Here is a 13446-nt window from a genome sequence, read left to right as displayed (position 1 = left end):
CTTCGCAGTCCTGCTTACCCGGAACATCTCACAGGAACTGTCAGTCCCAGCAGCAAAGTTTTACTTCCTTCGAATTCTCCTTGCAAACTAATCTCAACAAAGCTCTAAGAGGCCACGAAAAGGTACCAACTTCAAACATTGCCTTAGACATAAGGAAAAATAGTCTCCTGGCACTAGGAACCTATTAATAACTGTGAATGCAATTAGTCCAACTTCAAGGCTAGCAGCCTGCCTTTGCACTTTCTTTATTCAAAATCATGCTGAGTGCGGGGGCCAGAGCCACACACAGGATTCCAGGTCTGGCTCATGTTTCATCATCCTTTCCTCTCTCTACAGAAAATACATGCACTCTTTTCTTTTTTTCCGTGGCCATGTCATCCTGCAGGCCATCAATCCAGCTCTTGTTCCTCCCCTTCCTGTTGCTGCTGCCCCAGCCCCAGGGGTACGCGTCTCCTTGCTCTGACACTCTGCTTCCCTGCGCTGGCAAGGGGTCCCAGTGTGATGCCATCAGGACAGGCTGCCAACCTAACTGGGAGTATTTAACCTCTCCAACCCAGCCTTTCACTTTCTCAACACAATCCAGCCTTGCTCCCACTTTCACTTTTCATATCCCTTTGCCTCCACCTTCAGTGATAATCCAAGCGGTGTCCAAGCAAATTCTGAACTGAAATTCTGACAGAAACACAGTTCTATCACTTTCCTTGTCTAGAAGTCCAATTATCAAAGGAGTACAGCATGCATTTCCTGTTTATCCCCATTCTTAACAAACCTGTTTAGCCCTTGGGCACAGCAGGATGCCAGGCTAGTCTGTAGCTGCCTGGGTCACTTCATTACCTGTATTTTAAGTCCAGGCACTGTATTTGGTTTTTTTACCAGTATTTGGGTACTCCAAAATTCAGTACATTTCTGAGAACTTCCCTGCTCAAGTGCTTGTCACCACTTCTCTGAGTGTGGAGAAAGTGACTGTCTGCTCAATTTCCCAAAGACACACAAGTGCATTCAGCTCCTTCAGAGTGGGTTTCCACCTTCTGGAGTGTCATTGCTATCTACTGTGTCTTGCTGATCTTTGCTAACTCCCACACCTTCCCCAGATTGTCACCGTTTTCTTTGAGTCCATCATGCAATTGCACAAAAAGCTTACCCGTCATGACTCCAGCACAAAGCGATGCTGAGATATGTGCCTGTGCCTATAGACAGCTTACAGTGTCAGGTCAGAGCTGTGCAACCAGCACCTTATTCAACCTTATAGGATGAAAACTGGAAAAACAAGAGGTTAAAGCCAAGCGTCAACTGAGTTAACTTATTGTCTGGCATCACCTTAGGAAGAAAAGCACCCACCTAAGAGGCTTACACCATAAATTCAAATACCCTCCCAGGACTAAGATGGCGAACTCAGCTACCAGCACCACTGATCACTTCCAAGTCTGGAAGATCATTTGAAGCTTTCAGCACAAAGGTCCACACACCAAAGAAAAACAGAAGTTAAAGCACTTCAAATACTACTTTAAAAACCTCCATACTGAACCACACCAGTGAGCTATCACAATCTAGTACAGCTGTTTTCAGACTTAATTTAGCAAAGTTCCTTCTCTTAAATTGTATTTCAAGCTGTTTTTAAAATGTTTGCCAAATGGCTCCAGGATCTTCACCTTGCAGTTTCAAGTTACTAATGAGCATTACGTTTTCCATCAACATTTGCTTGTAGGGAGATGGTAAAAGACACAAGCATGCTAATTTCTTGATGGCCATTGGACAGCAGCAACTCTTGGTCACTGATGCCCAATTCCAATAAGAAGGACCAAAGACATACCTGACCCACCATGACAGCTACAAACTAAGTCTCATTTTCTTTCTACTTAGAATGAAGCCCCAGCTTCCTTTGACATAGGATGCCAAGCAAGGCCAGGAGGAACAAATGGACTCAAAAACAAAGCAAAGAACACTTACACAACCGGCTGGGGTTGATATGTTGTTTCAGGAGATCAATGGAGCCAAGGCTGACAACAAGACGCCTTCCAAACCAGAAAGAGACCAGTGGGCCATATTTTTCATGAAAGTTCACCAGGAACTCATGAAAACTGCTGCTGGCAATGATGTCTGGCAAGTTGCCATCCCTGAGGAACACAAAGAGGGTGTCTGGTCATGAGCAGCATCCTCTGCCAATGCTGAACTTGATCGATACGAAGACAGAAAGCACTTACTTTTCATCAGCTAGAGCCAGCCCAGGGATAACTGATGCTTGCCTAGATGCCTAGAGAGGGAAAGGAAATGGATCAACCTCCTTGAATTTAAGATTTTAAGATTAAGCTCTCCAGCAGGAGAGCTGGATTTTCCACATCAATACTGCTGCATAACTTATAAACGTTAAACAAAAGCTGGATAAGCCACATCTTCAGGCCTCAAACCTACTAAGGCTCCTGAAGCAAATCAATTGTGTGTGCCTGGTCTCACTGGCTAAACCATGATTATAGACCTAGTTGAAAGATCCCTGCGTAAAAATTTTAACGTTCAGGTTTGTGATGTAGATCTTACACCCAGATTTTGCCCTGGACAGCAGCATACGTGCAAAACTCCAAGGTGTGCAGACAATGCCTTTGTAAGCGGGATTCAGCGGGGCGCGCAGAACACGCGGTGTGCCACAGCCTGCGGCCGGGAACGCCCTGCGCAACAAGCGCTCCCGGGGGCGCCGGCCCGGCCCCACCGCGGCGGGGCAGGAAGGAGCGGGCCGGGCCGGCATGGGGGGCCCGCGGCGCACGCTGCTGGTGTCCGACTCCATCCTGCACGGAGTGGGGTACCTGGGACACTGCCAGCAGCACATCAAGAGCTTCCTGGGCGAGTAAGCGCTGCGGAGGGGCTGCGGGACCCTGCCCGGGCCCTCCCCCGCTGCGCTAAGCGCTCTCTCCCCTCTCTTCTCCCAGGAAGGTGAAGCGGGTGCTGTTCGTTCCCTGCGCCCTGCACGACCGAGATGCCTACGCCCGGACCGCCAGGGAGCAGTTTGAAAGCCTGGGTAAGGCTGGAGCGCCCCGGCGCAGAGTCCCGCGGGCAGCTGGCGCGGAAACGGCGCCTTTGCCGAGGGAGCGGCCGTGTCGGGCTCCGGCCGTGCCGGGGGCAGCCGTGTCGCGCTCCGGCCGTGCCCGGGACCGGCCTCGCCAGCCGCTCCTGTAAGAGGAGCCGAGGTGGTGAACGCCCCTGGGCGTCAACGCTGCCACAGTCCGTTTTCCTGGGCTCCGAACGGGGGTGGTGCTGCAGAGAGGGGAAGAGGGGTTTGGCCGGCTCTGCTGTAACTCGAGGGACTGCAGCACGGAGCTGGTTGCTGACTTGTGCCTAGAAGTCCATGCTTTAGAGGCCTCCGGAAGAAATCTTGTTGCAAACACTTTGTAACTACTTCAGGGGGGAAGTTTTGGTTCCTGAATACTAAGTGGCATCTTTTTATCCTCCTTAGTCACATAAGGGAATGTTTCTTCCCATGCATCTTAAACCTCTGCTCAAGCCGTGCAGCTACTGGGGTTAAGTGAAGGCTGTAATGCATTTCAACCAGCCAGATATTTCCATGATGAACAGCAACTGAGCTTTGCTTCGAGCAAAGATCTTTTCAGAGCAGCCTGCAGCAACATCTCCGTCTAATATCTATCACCTTTCAGGATAACTTTGGACCTGTTACTGTAGTAATAAGCAGTACTCACTTCCTTGGGCAGCACACCTTGCTCCTTATCTTGCAGAGGTTGCTGCTATCAGATGTCACATGTACTTTTGGCTCTCCTGGTACTTCCCGCACTTAGTGAACCCCAGCAAGGCAAATCTGTCAAAGCCAGACATTTTAACTGTTACCAAAAAACAAATTACAAAGATCAGATATTTGTAGTAATGCTAGACCAATGATGGCACATCACAGACTCAGAATCAAGCTGAACACTGACAGCTTTTTCCTTCTCATTTTCTAGTGAGCCGGGAATGCTCAGGGGGACTTTGTGCCTCAGGTGGCACCTGCTGAGTGAAGTGCTCTGCTCTTAGGCACTGAGCATGTGTATCCATAAAGCAAAGGTTTGCTTCATAAGCCCTGCACTAACATAGGACATATACAGTTTTGTGGTGTAGAGTTCTCCAAAGTTTCCCTGGTTGTCTGGTGAGACTTTTGTCTTGAGTGGGGTATGGAGAGAAGGCAGAAGGGGTCTGAACATACCACATTCTTCTTCCAAGCTGGAGTGGCAAAAGTGAATACTTTTTCATTTAAGGTTATGGGCTGGACAGCATTCATGAATCCTGTGATCCAGTGGAAGCTGTAAGAAAATCTGAAGCAATATTTATTGGTAAGTTTTACTTTTTGCTCCTTGATGAGGGTTTATAAAGGGCACTGGATTAGTCCTGCTCAGAGCTGGCACTGTAGAGACAACAATGAAAAAGCTGGGCCTAGTGATTACTAGAAACTACAGAAAACAGTGCTTTAATTGGGAACAGTAAGACCCTGAATTTAGTGGTGGGGAGGGAAGCAGGAGAAATTTATCAATGGAACTTCATCTCCAGTAAGTTTCAAGTTATTAATTTGAACAGTACTTGAGGGTTTAAAACATGATCATAGCAGCTGTATGAGCCTTATGAAGTCTGGAAGATGCAGGGCCACTGTGCTTAACCTGAGCAGTGTCCCAATGCCACGCTCCTCGTATTAGAACAGTATCTGCTGCCAAACAGCCAGCGTTGGTGTTCCAAGGACAACTCAGGGCATGAGCCCATGGCCTGCTCAGTGACCATTTGTCTGAAGCTTCTGGTTTTAGTGCTGCTCAGATCAGGATAATAGCCTGAACAGAGCATAGAAATCACTGGGTCTGCCTAGTTTGTAAAGGCTTCAATTAAAACTGTTGGTGAAAGCATGTTAAATAAGCTGGACTCCCTTTCTGCAGGAGGTGGGAACACATTCGGTCTCCTGAAAGCTCTGTATGACCACAGCCTGATACAGGAGATCAGGAAAAGAGTTCTTGAGGTAAAAACTACAGGGTTTGGGCCAAGTCTGAAAGGCAGGATCTCATGTACAAGCTCTTGTTCAGACAAATCCGAGTTGATTCCACATATTTATTTTTAATATACTTCAAATATTGAGCCATCTCATGCAGCCTGATGAAATGAAATCTGTGGCCAAATAAGGCTGTCATTAATCCTTGAAGCCTGCAAAGAAGGTCAGCAATCTGTCTGTCTAGAGCAGTTTCCCACATGTGGAACTGTAAAACCTTAGGATCAACAATGCTGCACAGCACCTTAGAAGGAAGCCCATCAACTTTAAATACTAACGAAGAATTTAATCTATGTCCAGAAACTCTGGTTTTCAGCTTGAGATATCCACTTTGTATCTTGCTAATAGATACAGATGTGTTCAAGTTGCAGGTTGTCTGCTGATAAACCAGCAATAAAGCTGGATCCATACCTGCCTTCTAGACAACACCCTGTTGATGTTGAAAGTGGTGTAATTACCTTGAGTACCTCTTTGACCTGGAATTGAGAGGTACGAGTGCCACTGAGCCCTTCTGGTCAGCAGCCCCGTTCTGGCTGGTGAATCTCATAAGGCACAGCAAAAAGATGCCGTCCATGGCGGAGAACAAAGATGTTCCTCTAGCACTGTGGAACAGCAAATGACTTCAGGCTGATTTATGCAAGTGCAGTATCTGAAAAGGCCAGCTGCCAAGAAGAAAGGTTAGCCAGGCTGTCTTAATATACAGAAGCTCAGTGCCTGTTGTGGGCAGAAACACCATAAAATGTTGGGCCCCCAGTGAAATCTAGATAGGTATTTGGTTATATTCACACCAGTTCTCTCTAGGTAGCTTATTCTTACAAATTGTTTAGCATTATCCATACGCTTGTATGTTTGTGTGGAATCCTTCCAGGTACAGCATAGTACATACTACTATGTACATAGTGCTACGTACATAATAGTAATACCTACAGCGGTCATAGTGCCGGTAAGTTGATGCCGTGGCAACATTGTACTCAGCTTCAGGTGGCCCAGTCTCCTCAGAAGGTAGTTAAAAGCTAGTTCAGATATTTCCTCTAACTGCAATGTAGACAAGTTTCTCCTCTCTTAATAGCAAAGTCTAATATATGCACTGACTACCTTATAAGTTCCCTCTTGTGATGGGGTCACAGAGCTGCAAGTGCAGGACATTCAATAGCTAATTCTCCAGCAATCACAACATATACAAACTATTGCACACTTCAAAAATCTGAATTCTTGTTTGTCTGCTTTTCACTTATGAAGTCAGCAGTGAAGTGAGCTAGAAGTACTAAATCTGATCTGATCGCTGAGTCTCTGAGATTGATGGATGCTATAAAACGTAATTCCTAGTTGCGATACTGCATACTAATCATTGCTTTTGTCTTCCAGGATGGGATTCCTTACGTGGGATCCAGTGCAGGAACCAACGTTGCTACGATCAGCATCAATACTACCAATGACATGCCAATTGTTTATCCACCTTCCCTGCAGGCCCTAGGCTTAGTGCCTTTTAATATTAACGCCCACTACCTGGACCCAGATGTGAAGAGCACTCACATGGGTGTAAGTAAATCATGCCAGAGCTAATGCAGTAACCAGGGTGCAGCGGTGTAACAACAGTCCGAATTTGTGAGGCCTTACAAAGCTATATAACTCTAACAGCTGCTCTCTAGAGCAGCTGGAAATGTGCGTGGGGCAATGCCAGTGAGGCAGTAACATTTTACTCCTCCCTAAAGCTTTCCTGTGAGTGGGAAGAGGAGTTGGCAACAGTATTAGTGAGGTGGAACAGAGTGTTTCTCACCGATACTTTGCAATGTCTGAAATACTGTTGCTTCATACCTGGTGTGGAATTTGGGGCAGGGCAGGGAGAGAGAAATTTGAAATGTTAAGGTGCAACGCATAGTGTTTCTGGAAAGTTCTGCCATAGTCTGTCTTATCTGCTGCTTCAGAAGACATAACTTAAACATACATTAAGAGGCTTAAATATCTGAAGGACCCATCAGAACAGGGAGGTCTTGAGATTGCATGCAAACCTGTTGTGTGAGAAAATACTCAGGCGCCAGTGTCCCTGCAGAGAGCACCCCCTGTCATGTCCATCACTGAGCACGCGGGTGTGCTGGTGTGGCTGAAAGAAAAACACTTGAACCATCAAGTACAAAGACTGACATCTCCACTCTATGGAGGAGCCGATTATTGAGGAGCCTGCCAGGAGCTAATTCCTTAGGGAAGAGTTTCTATGGTGTGTCTTTTAACAGGCCAAATGCTTATAATCAAATTTCTTTGTGGGTAGAGGAAGTATTAAGAATTAGGGGACACTAAAGAGATGGAGGATCAGGGTGTGCTTCTAGAATTTAGATTAAGTTATAGGTACTCATTTAATTATCTTAGCTTGTCACTAGATGAGCAGGCAGTCTTTTCCCTATAAAAGGCTTTTGCTGTTTCTCCCGGAGGAGGCTAGAAGCTCTATGCTGTACCAAGTCCCTGCTGTGTTCCTGTGTTTCCTTACCAACAAATCCTTCTGGTTTGATTTAACTACTGTTGCTCAGTTCAGCAGCAAACCCTCAGAAAACACGGCAGAGCTGTTCACAGCAGGAAATTCTTCAGTGCGTGACCTACTTGAGGACAAACTAAGCAGATATGTAATCAGTGGAAATCCATGGGTCACTACCCTCTTTCACGAAGGTGGCATCACAGGCGTTTGCTTCCACCACTGTCCTCAGTGCTCTTGTTCTGAGAGTGATCATGAAGAGATAGCATTAAAAAAAATAGAGCTGGATGAATTGAGTGGAAGTAAAATTTAAGGCTTTTCAGGCTGGGGATTGTGTTAGTTCTGTTTGATCAATCTACAGCAATTGCTGCTAGTGAAGAAGGGTAAAATATGTATCTATTAAAGTAAATCCTGCCACTACCTTCAATACATTAGTCTAACGAAAGCATTCTGCTTGAGGGCAAGTGCCTGATTTGTTTAATGTTATGAAATTGCTTCGTGTCATGCTACTTGGAGAGCTCCAAGTCCTACCTTACTGCCTGGGCAGCTAATCTACACTCATTGCAGGAGACAAGAGAGGAAAGAATTCGCCACTGTCACGAAGAACCAAACACCCCTCCAGTTCTGGTGAGTAGTAGTTCCCAGTCAGGAAGTTCATAGCTGTAGCACAGTAAATATTTTAAATGCATTCTTGCTAGCTTGCAGTGGAGATTTCCCTGCTTGACAAGCCTTACAGAACTGGGGCATGGAAAGCTAAGAGCTTCAACCTTGGGTTTTGCTTACTTGCAGAAGATGTGTTAGAACACATGAAATGCATTCTGCTGATTAAATGTGTGGAGTCCTGTTGCCAAACACATTTTAGGCAGCTCTGATCTTTCCAGTCACTGGCTAGTCATATGGTGTATGTTGGGGGTGATGTGCATGCAGATTGTAAGATACCTCCCCTGAATCTTTTTGCAGATATTCTTAACTTTACATGATGTTTCATTCTCTGTGGGTTCTGAATTTGCTCATTCAGTAGTAATTACAGTACATCTGTCTGGGGAAGTGGGACCTCTGCGTTTCCTGTCCCTGTGCTTCAGCTTGGAGTATAAAGTTTGTGCTCTAACAAACCCAGCTGGCTGGTGCTTGGCCCAAAGTGCATCTAAGAATGGTGGCAGCACAAGTTCAGGGTGTTTCAAAAAGATGGACCCAATCTGAAATTACAACACAAGGTGTTTTGGGGTCTGTCGTTCTGAAACACCCTGTAACTGTTGTAAAAACAAGAAATAATAACTGTCCCGTCCCAACAGATGGGATGATGGATGAGTTAACTCTAGACATGACACGTGCCCTGACTCAACAGATGAGAACAGGTGTGAGTTAACTCTGGGTTAATTCTGTGCGGTTATGTGAAGTGAATGACAGACAATCACCTCCAGGGTCCAATTCAGTTGTGAGTTTTAGTAAAAGTTCTTGTTGGAATATTGGTTACAGCGAATGATGACTTGGAAAAAGTATAACAGAACTTATCAACACGTTAATAGCGAAAATCCTACTGCGAGCGATATGCTGGCAACCATCAGTAGCTATAATATGAAATTTAACCAAAAATCAACAGCAGAGCTTAAAGATGGTGTTATCCTTATATGTTCAAAAGGGAAAGGGAGAAAGAGAGTACTGAAGGAGAGACAAAGCAATGGGGGTATAGAAAAAAGGAGAGAAGGAAAGAGCAGAGAGAAAGGAAGAAAGAAAAGAGTGAGGGATCCAGTCTCCTACGGCCCCACAGTGTGGATGACAGGACTTGTACGATGATGTGTAGCCTTGGTGTTCCACGGCGAGGATGCTGGGGTCAGGAGCACAGCGTCCTCCGATGTCTGGTTCAGAGTGAGGGTCCTCAGCGTGCTGGTATTGGTGAGGCCAAGCTGGTATTCCCTTCGCTGAGACTGGTAGACTGGTATTCCCTTGGCAAGGCCGAGCTGGTATTCCCCAAACCATGCTGGTTTAGGAGAGTTTTTATAGCTCCCAGAGTGGAGGAAAGTCTTGGGGGGAGTGGGGGGGGAAAGTGGTGATTGTGAAAGAGGGACAAGTCTGGACAAGTCCTGGGCCACACTGAGGGTCTACGGCTTGCCCCTTTTGTGTCATGCAGAAATCAGGGGGAAGTGGTGATTGCAAAAGATGAACAAGCTTCAACAAGCCCTGGGCCATGTTAAAGGGTCTCAACTTTTTGCCTTTTTTTGCCAAGCTGAACATATAACGAGATGGGGCTATGTGCCCCCCAGCACATCCTCCATCTCTGGTCAGTCAACTGGCCTGATCTGTGGCTCCTTAGCTCGTCATTGATGTGTAGATCACAGTTCCCCCTGCTCTGAATGTGTCTTCTGGCTGAACTAGTTTTGTCACAATGTTTTCAGCCATGATCCTTATCAATGCTCAACAACTGGAAAAACACATTTTCTTTTTCTCCTTAATGGTTTGTCCTTCTTTAAAAGGGAAAAATAAGCAAGAAAAGCAGCTTCTAAAACAAGATAACTCACCTAAATTTGTCTTGGCAACTTTGTTAGAAATAAATGAGTGAGAAAGTCTTGTTGGTAGTCATGGCGAGCTGCACTAAGACTGCTTGTGACAAGCATTCTAGCCTTTCAAATAGCTTGAAAATAACATTAAATGCTTACACCTACATTAGGGCTTGCGGGAAGGTGCGATGCTGCTAGTGGAAGGAGACAAAGCCACCTTGCAAGGAGTGACAGGAGCACGTCTGTTTTTGAGGTAAATGCTTCATTTGAATTGAAATGGATATCCTCCTTCAGATAGATAGGAAGAGAGACTTCTGTTAGACTCCTTGTCCACGCTGCCTGTTCCTCACATCAGAAATTAATCCCTTGTTTCCCTTTCCCATTCTCTTTTTGAAGGCCAGAGGAATGCCAGTTTGGCCCTAACGTGTTCAACTCTAGAACACGGGAACTCATGTCTTTAGTCATATGAACGTTTACCAAGAAATCTGTCTTTCCCATGATGCAGGCAAGGAAGAGAGTCAAAACTCTGCTTGTTCTGAATAAGGATGCTTTGTTCTATCCCTCATAACAGATGGAAGCACAGTTGTCCTAGCTCCTGTTAAAGCTCACAACATGTTTTGTCTCATTTACAAGGGTAAGAAACCAACTGAACATGAGCCTGGAACAGATTTCAGTTCCCTCCTGATCGACAGTAATCTCCAGAATCTGTAGCCTTGCATATTCTGCAGCAAAAGTCACTTTATGGGAATGCAATGAGGAGGAAGCAGAGAGATGCTTCTAGTTCCAGGGTGGGTGGAGAACCTTATCTTCATAAATAAAGATAAATACGCATTAGTGGGCTCTTCTCCCCAACCTAACGCATGTCTTGGACACCTCTACCAGCAAAAAGTCAATTTTTATTGCAATACTTGAGTAATCATAGCTATTCTTAGTCTGAAAGTGTCTGTACATCCATGTATCCACTTTGATTACTTCCCCACCAGAAGAAAGTTATTTCAACACAACCAAGACTGGATAGCAAGTCAGCTCTTCCTGCTGCCCAGTTTTACCTGCCAAATGAAATAATTGTTCCTTTAGTGTACTCCACACCATTGGTTTCATTTTTGCGCTGTTAATAAAGGGAGAAGTTATGCATTCAATTACTTTTATTTGCTTCAGACTCATGTTAAATAGATACAATACTAATTATGTACAAAAGTGTGCATGTTAAAAATTGTCAGGTTACAAACTTGCAAATCCTAGAAAAGTGCAAAATTTTGAAACATCTTCCACCATGCTGTACAGAAAGAAAATCCATCGTTAGCCAATATACACACTCTTAAAACATACTGATCGAAACAAAATAAGACATATAGTATACTCTTAAAGCACCCAGAAGGGAAAAAGATATTGCACAGAAGACTGTCAGCAAGTTCATTACAGTGCCTGAAGGCTCATTTTGAAAGTAGATATTTACAACACTCCTCACTACCTAACATTTAACTCTTAAAAAAGGCATTTTTTGGCATTTAAAAATCCATTTATAATTGCACAATCTGTAAGAGTTATCAGAAAATATGGTTAACCGCTGCTGTAAGGCCTTTGTTTCCACTCTCTCATTAGCTTTAGTAAAAATCCATCAAGCAAGCTGAGCAGCATCACGGCTTCCACCAAAACAGACTGAAGGGACGCAAATCTTAATGAGCAGCGTTTCTCTAATCTTAGATTAAGCTGCTTCTGTGAAGAGTTGAATCGGAACACGTATCGCAAGTTTTCCTTGATGATTTTTTTCCCCTCGTGGCTTTCTTCAAGCAATAGCTCACAGCTACATATGACTAAAGCAGCACTGTCAGGTGCAACACTAAGTTTATGTTGAAAAGTTACTACTTCAAGGCAAAAAATATGGCTCACCCAAGAGGAAAATACTGACTGAGACAGGAAGCTAAATAAACAAGTGGCCTGTAAATTCAGTTAGGTCTCTGATATATATGGCTGGATGTTTCATATTTCAATCTCAAAACACCTTAGCAGCTTTAAACCATAATCTTTACTGACAATCATGCTTCTGGGACAGAAGACATGTTTTAAAACTGTGTCTGTGCTGAGTATAATCACAGACCTAAGCTCCTGCCAAACTTCCCAGCCCAGCAGATGAAAATAAAAAGAATACGCAACTGGAGGAACGCTCTCCTGAAGAAAATCAGCGCAACATCTATTTTATGGGTGCTATTTGGGTAAATGGTAACTAAAAGAAACACACACCAGTTTTCTTCCACAGATGCACAGTGAAAAGGTGAATTGAAACCAAAGGGTACCTTTGAATTAACGCTACAAGCAGTTCCTCACACCTGGGGTGTTCCAGCCTGCCGTAAGATGAGCAGCACTCGGCTCAGGCTCTGCACAACATGCTGTGCTGCCTTCAGAGGTGTTTCTGCATTCAGGCATCTGATGGCTATTTTAAACCGTAGCTTTTCAGAAAACCCTTGCTTCCTATGACAGTATGTGCTAACAATGGCAATCAGTAATAAGAAGGAGAATGTGGCTCCTTGGGATGGAAGGAAAGACATCTTCCCAATGCTTCAGTTGAGTCTAACGTTGGTGTACAGTGAACCCAGATGCATATGACTGCGCAAAAACTATTTCCGCCAAAGGAGACCGCTAACAAGTGTCTTTACAGCTGGAACTGACACAGTCTTTTAAACCAAAAAGCATGAAAAGCTCATTCTAGAAAGCACTGAAGCACATGCTTGAATTTCCACCCAATTAAATATAACCCTATGTTGTGCTTTCATCTAAGAATATTTAATATATCAGGCCTTAGGTTCACATTAGGATATGCGTTCATATGTTGTTTTTTCAAATAGATTCCTTGACAGGAAATAAAGTATTCACAGCACGTAGCCTCAGCATCTAAGCTAGCTATCAAGGGGCCACTAGCGGCGGAACAGAGGAGTCCCTTCAGGTGACAACACAGAGCATGTGTCTACACAGACTCAATGCAGGAACAGAAGGGCTGACATCTATTCTACTGCCCTCCCTAGCTCTAAAGCTCCCTACCATACCATAATTCCTATAGAGATACACATTTTCAACTAAATACAGATACACAGTAAAAGTTCGGTGAAGCATCTGGCTGCTGTGCATGTATTTTGTAATGATTTTGTTAACCGAGATTGGGAAAGACAGAGGAAACACGGAGGAGGGGGCCATGGTGTAGGGAAGTGAGCCTTACAGCTCCCATTGATTAGGGCACGAGTTAAAAGACCTACCTAATTATTGTGCATTACAAATAAATTCATAATTCCTGCAGACTACCTTAAAGCAGACTGATGTAGGACTGTTATCAGTTCCATATAGAATTTTTACAGTGCAGAAACTCAGTTCTTTGCACTTAAAGGACACAGAAATACAACTTTAAAGAGGATCCTTATGAAGCAGCCAATTGACTAGACTATTTAAAGCCTGTAAAGACTTTGATAAACCTCTTTTGTGATAACATTCATGAT

The 13446-nt window shown here is 44.5% G+C and overlaps 1 protein-coding gene and 1 pseudogene across 2 annotated transcripts in view; one reads left to right on the top strand and one right to left on the bottom strand.

The window, feature by feature from the left end:
• LOC308041719 (cytochrome P450 20A1-like) overlaps positions 1 to 13446 on the bottom strand; it is a 136367-nt pseudogene that overhangs the window by 7879 nt on the left and 115042 nt on the right. The window contains exon 3 of the transcript in view: positions 1948 to 2114. The product of the transcript in view is annotated as a cytochrome P450 20A1-like (transcript). The remainder of the gene's footprint in view (positions 1 to 1947; positions 2115 to 13446) is intronic.
• LOC308041618 (alpha-aspartyl dipeptidase-like) lies at positions 2736 to 10672 on the top strand (the record flags this gene model as incomplete). Its single annotated transcript, XM_080346409.1, has 8 exons — positions 2736 to 2836; positions 2919 to 3007; positions 4233 to 4307; positions 4896 to 4975; positions 6368 to 6541; positions 8034 to 8093; positions 10132 to 10214; positions 10594 to 10672. 8 exons carry the CDS (start codon positions 2736 to 2738, stop codon positions 10670 to 10672), a joined length of 741 nt encoding a protein of 246 aa, XP_080202535.1.

This window comes from Nesoenas mayeri, assembly GCF_963082525.1.
Source record: "Nesoenas mayeri genome assembly, chromosome: 6".
In the NCBI taxonomy this organism is placed as follows: domain Eukaryota; kingdom Metazoa; phylum Chordata; class Aves; order Columbiformes; family Columbidae; genus Nesoenas; species Nesoenas mayeri.
This window is presented reverse-complemented; position numbering and strand designations above follow the sequence as displayed.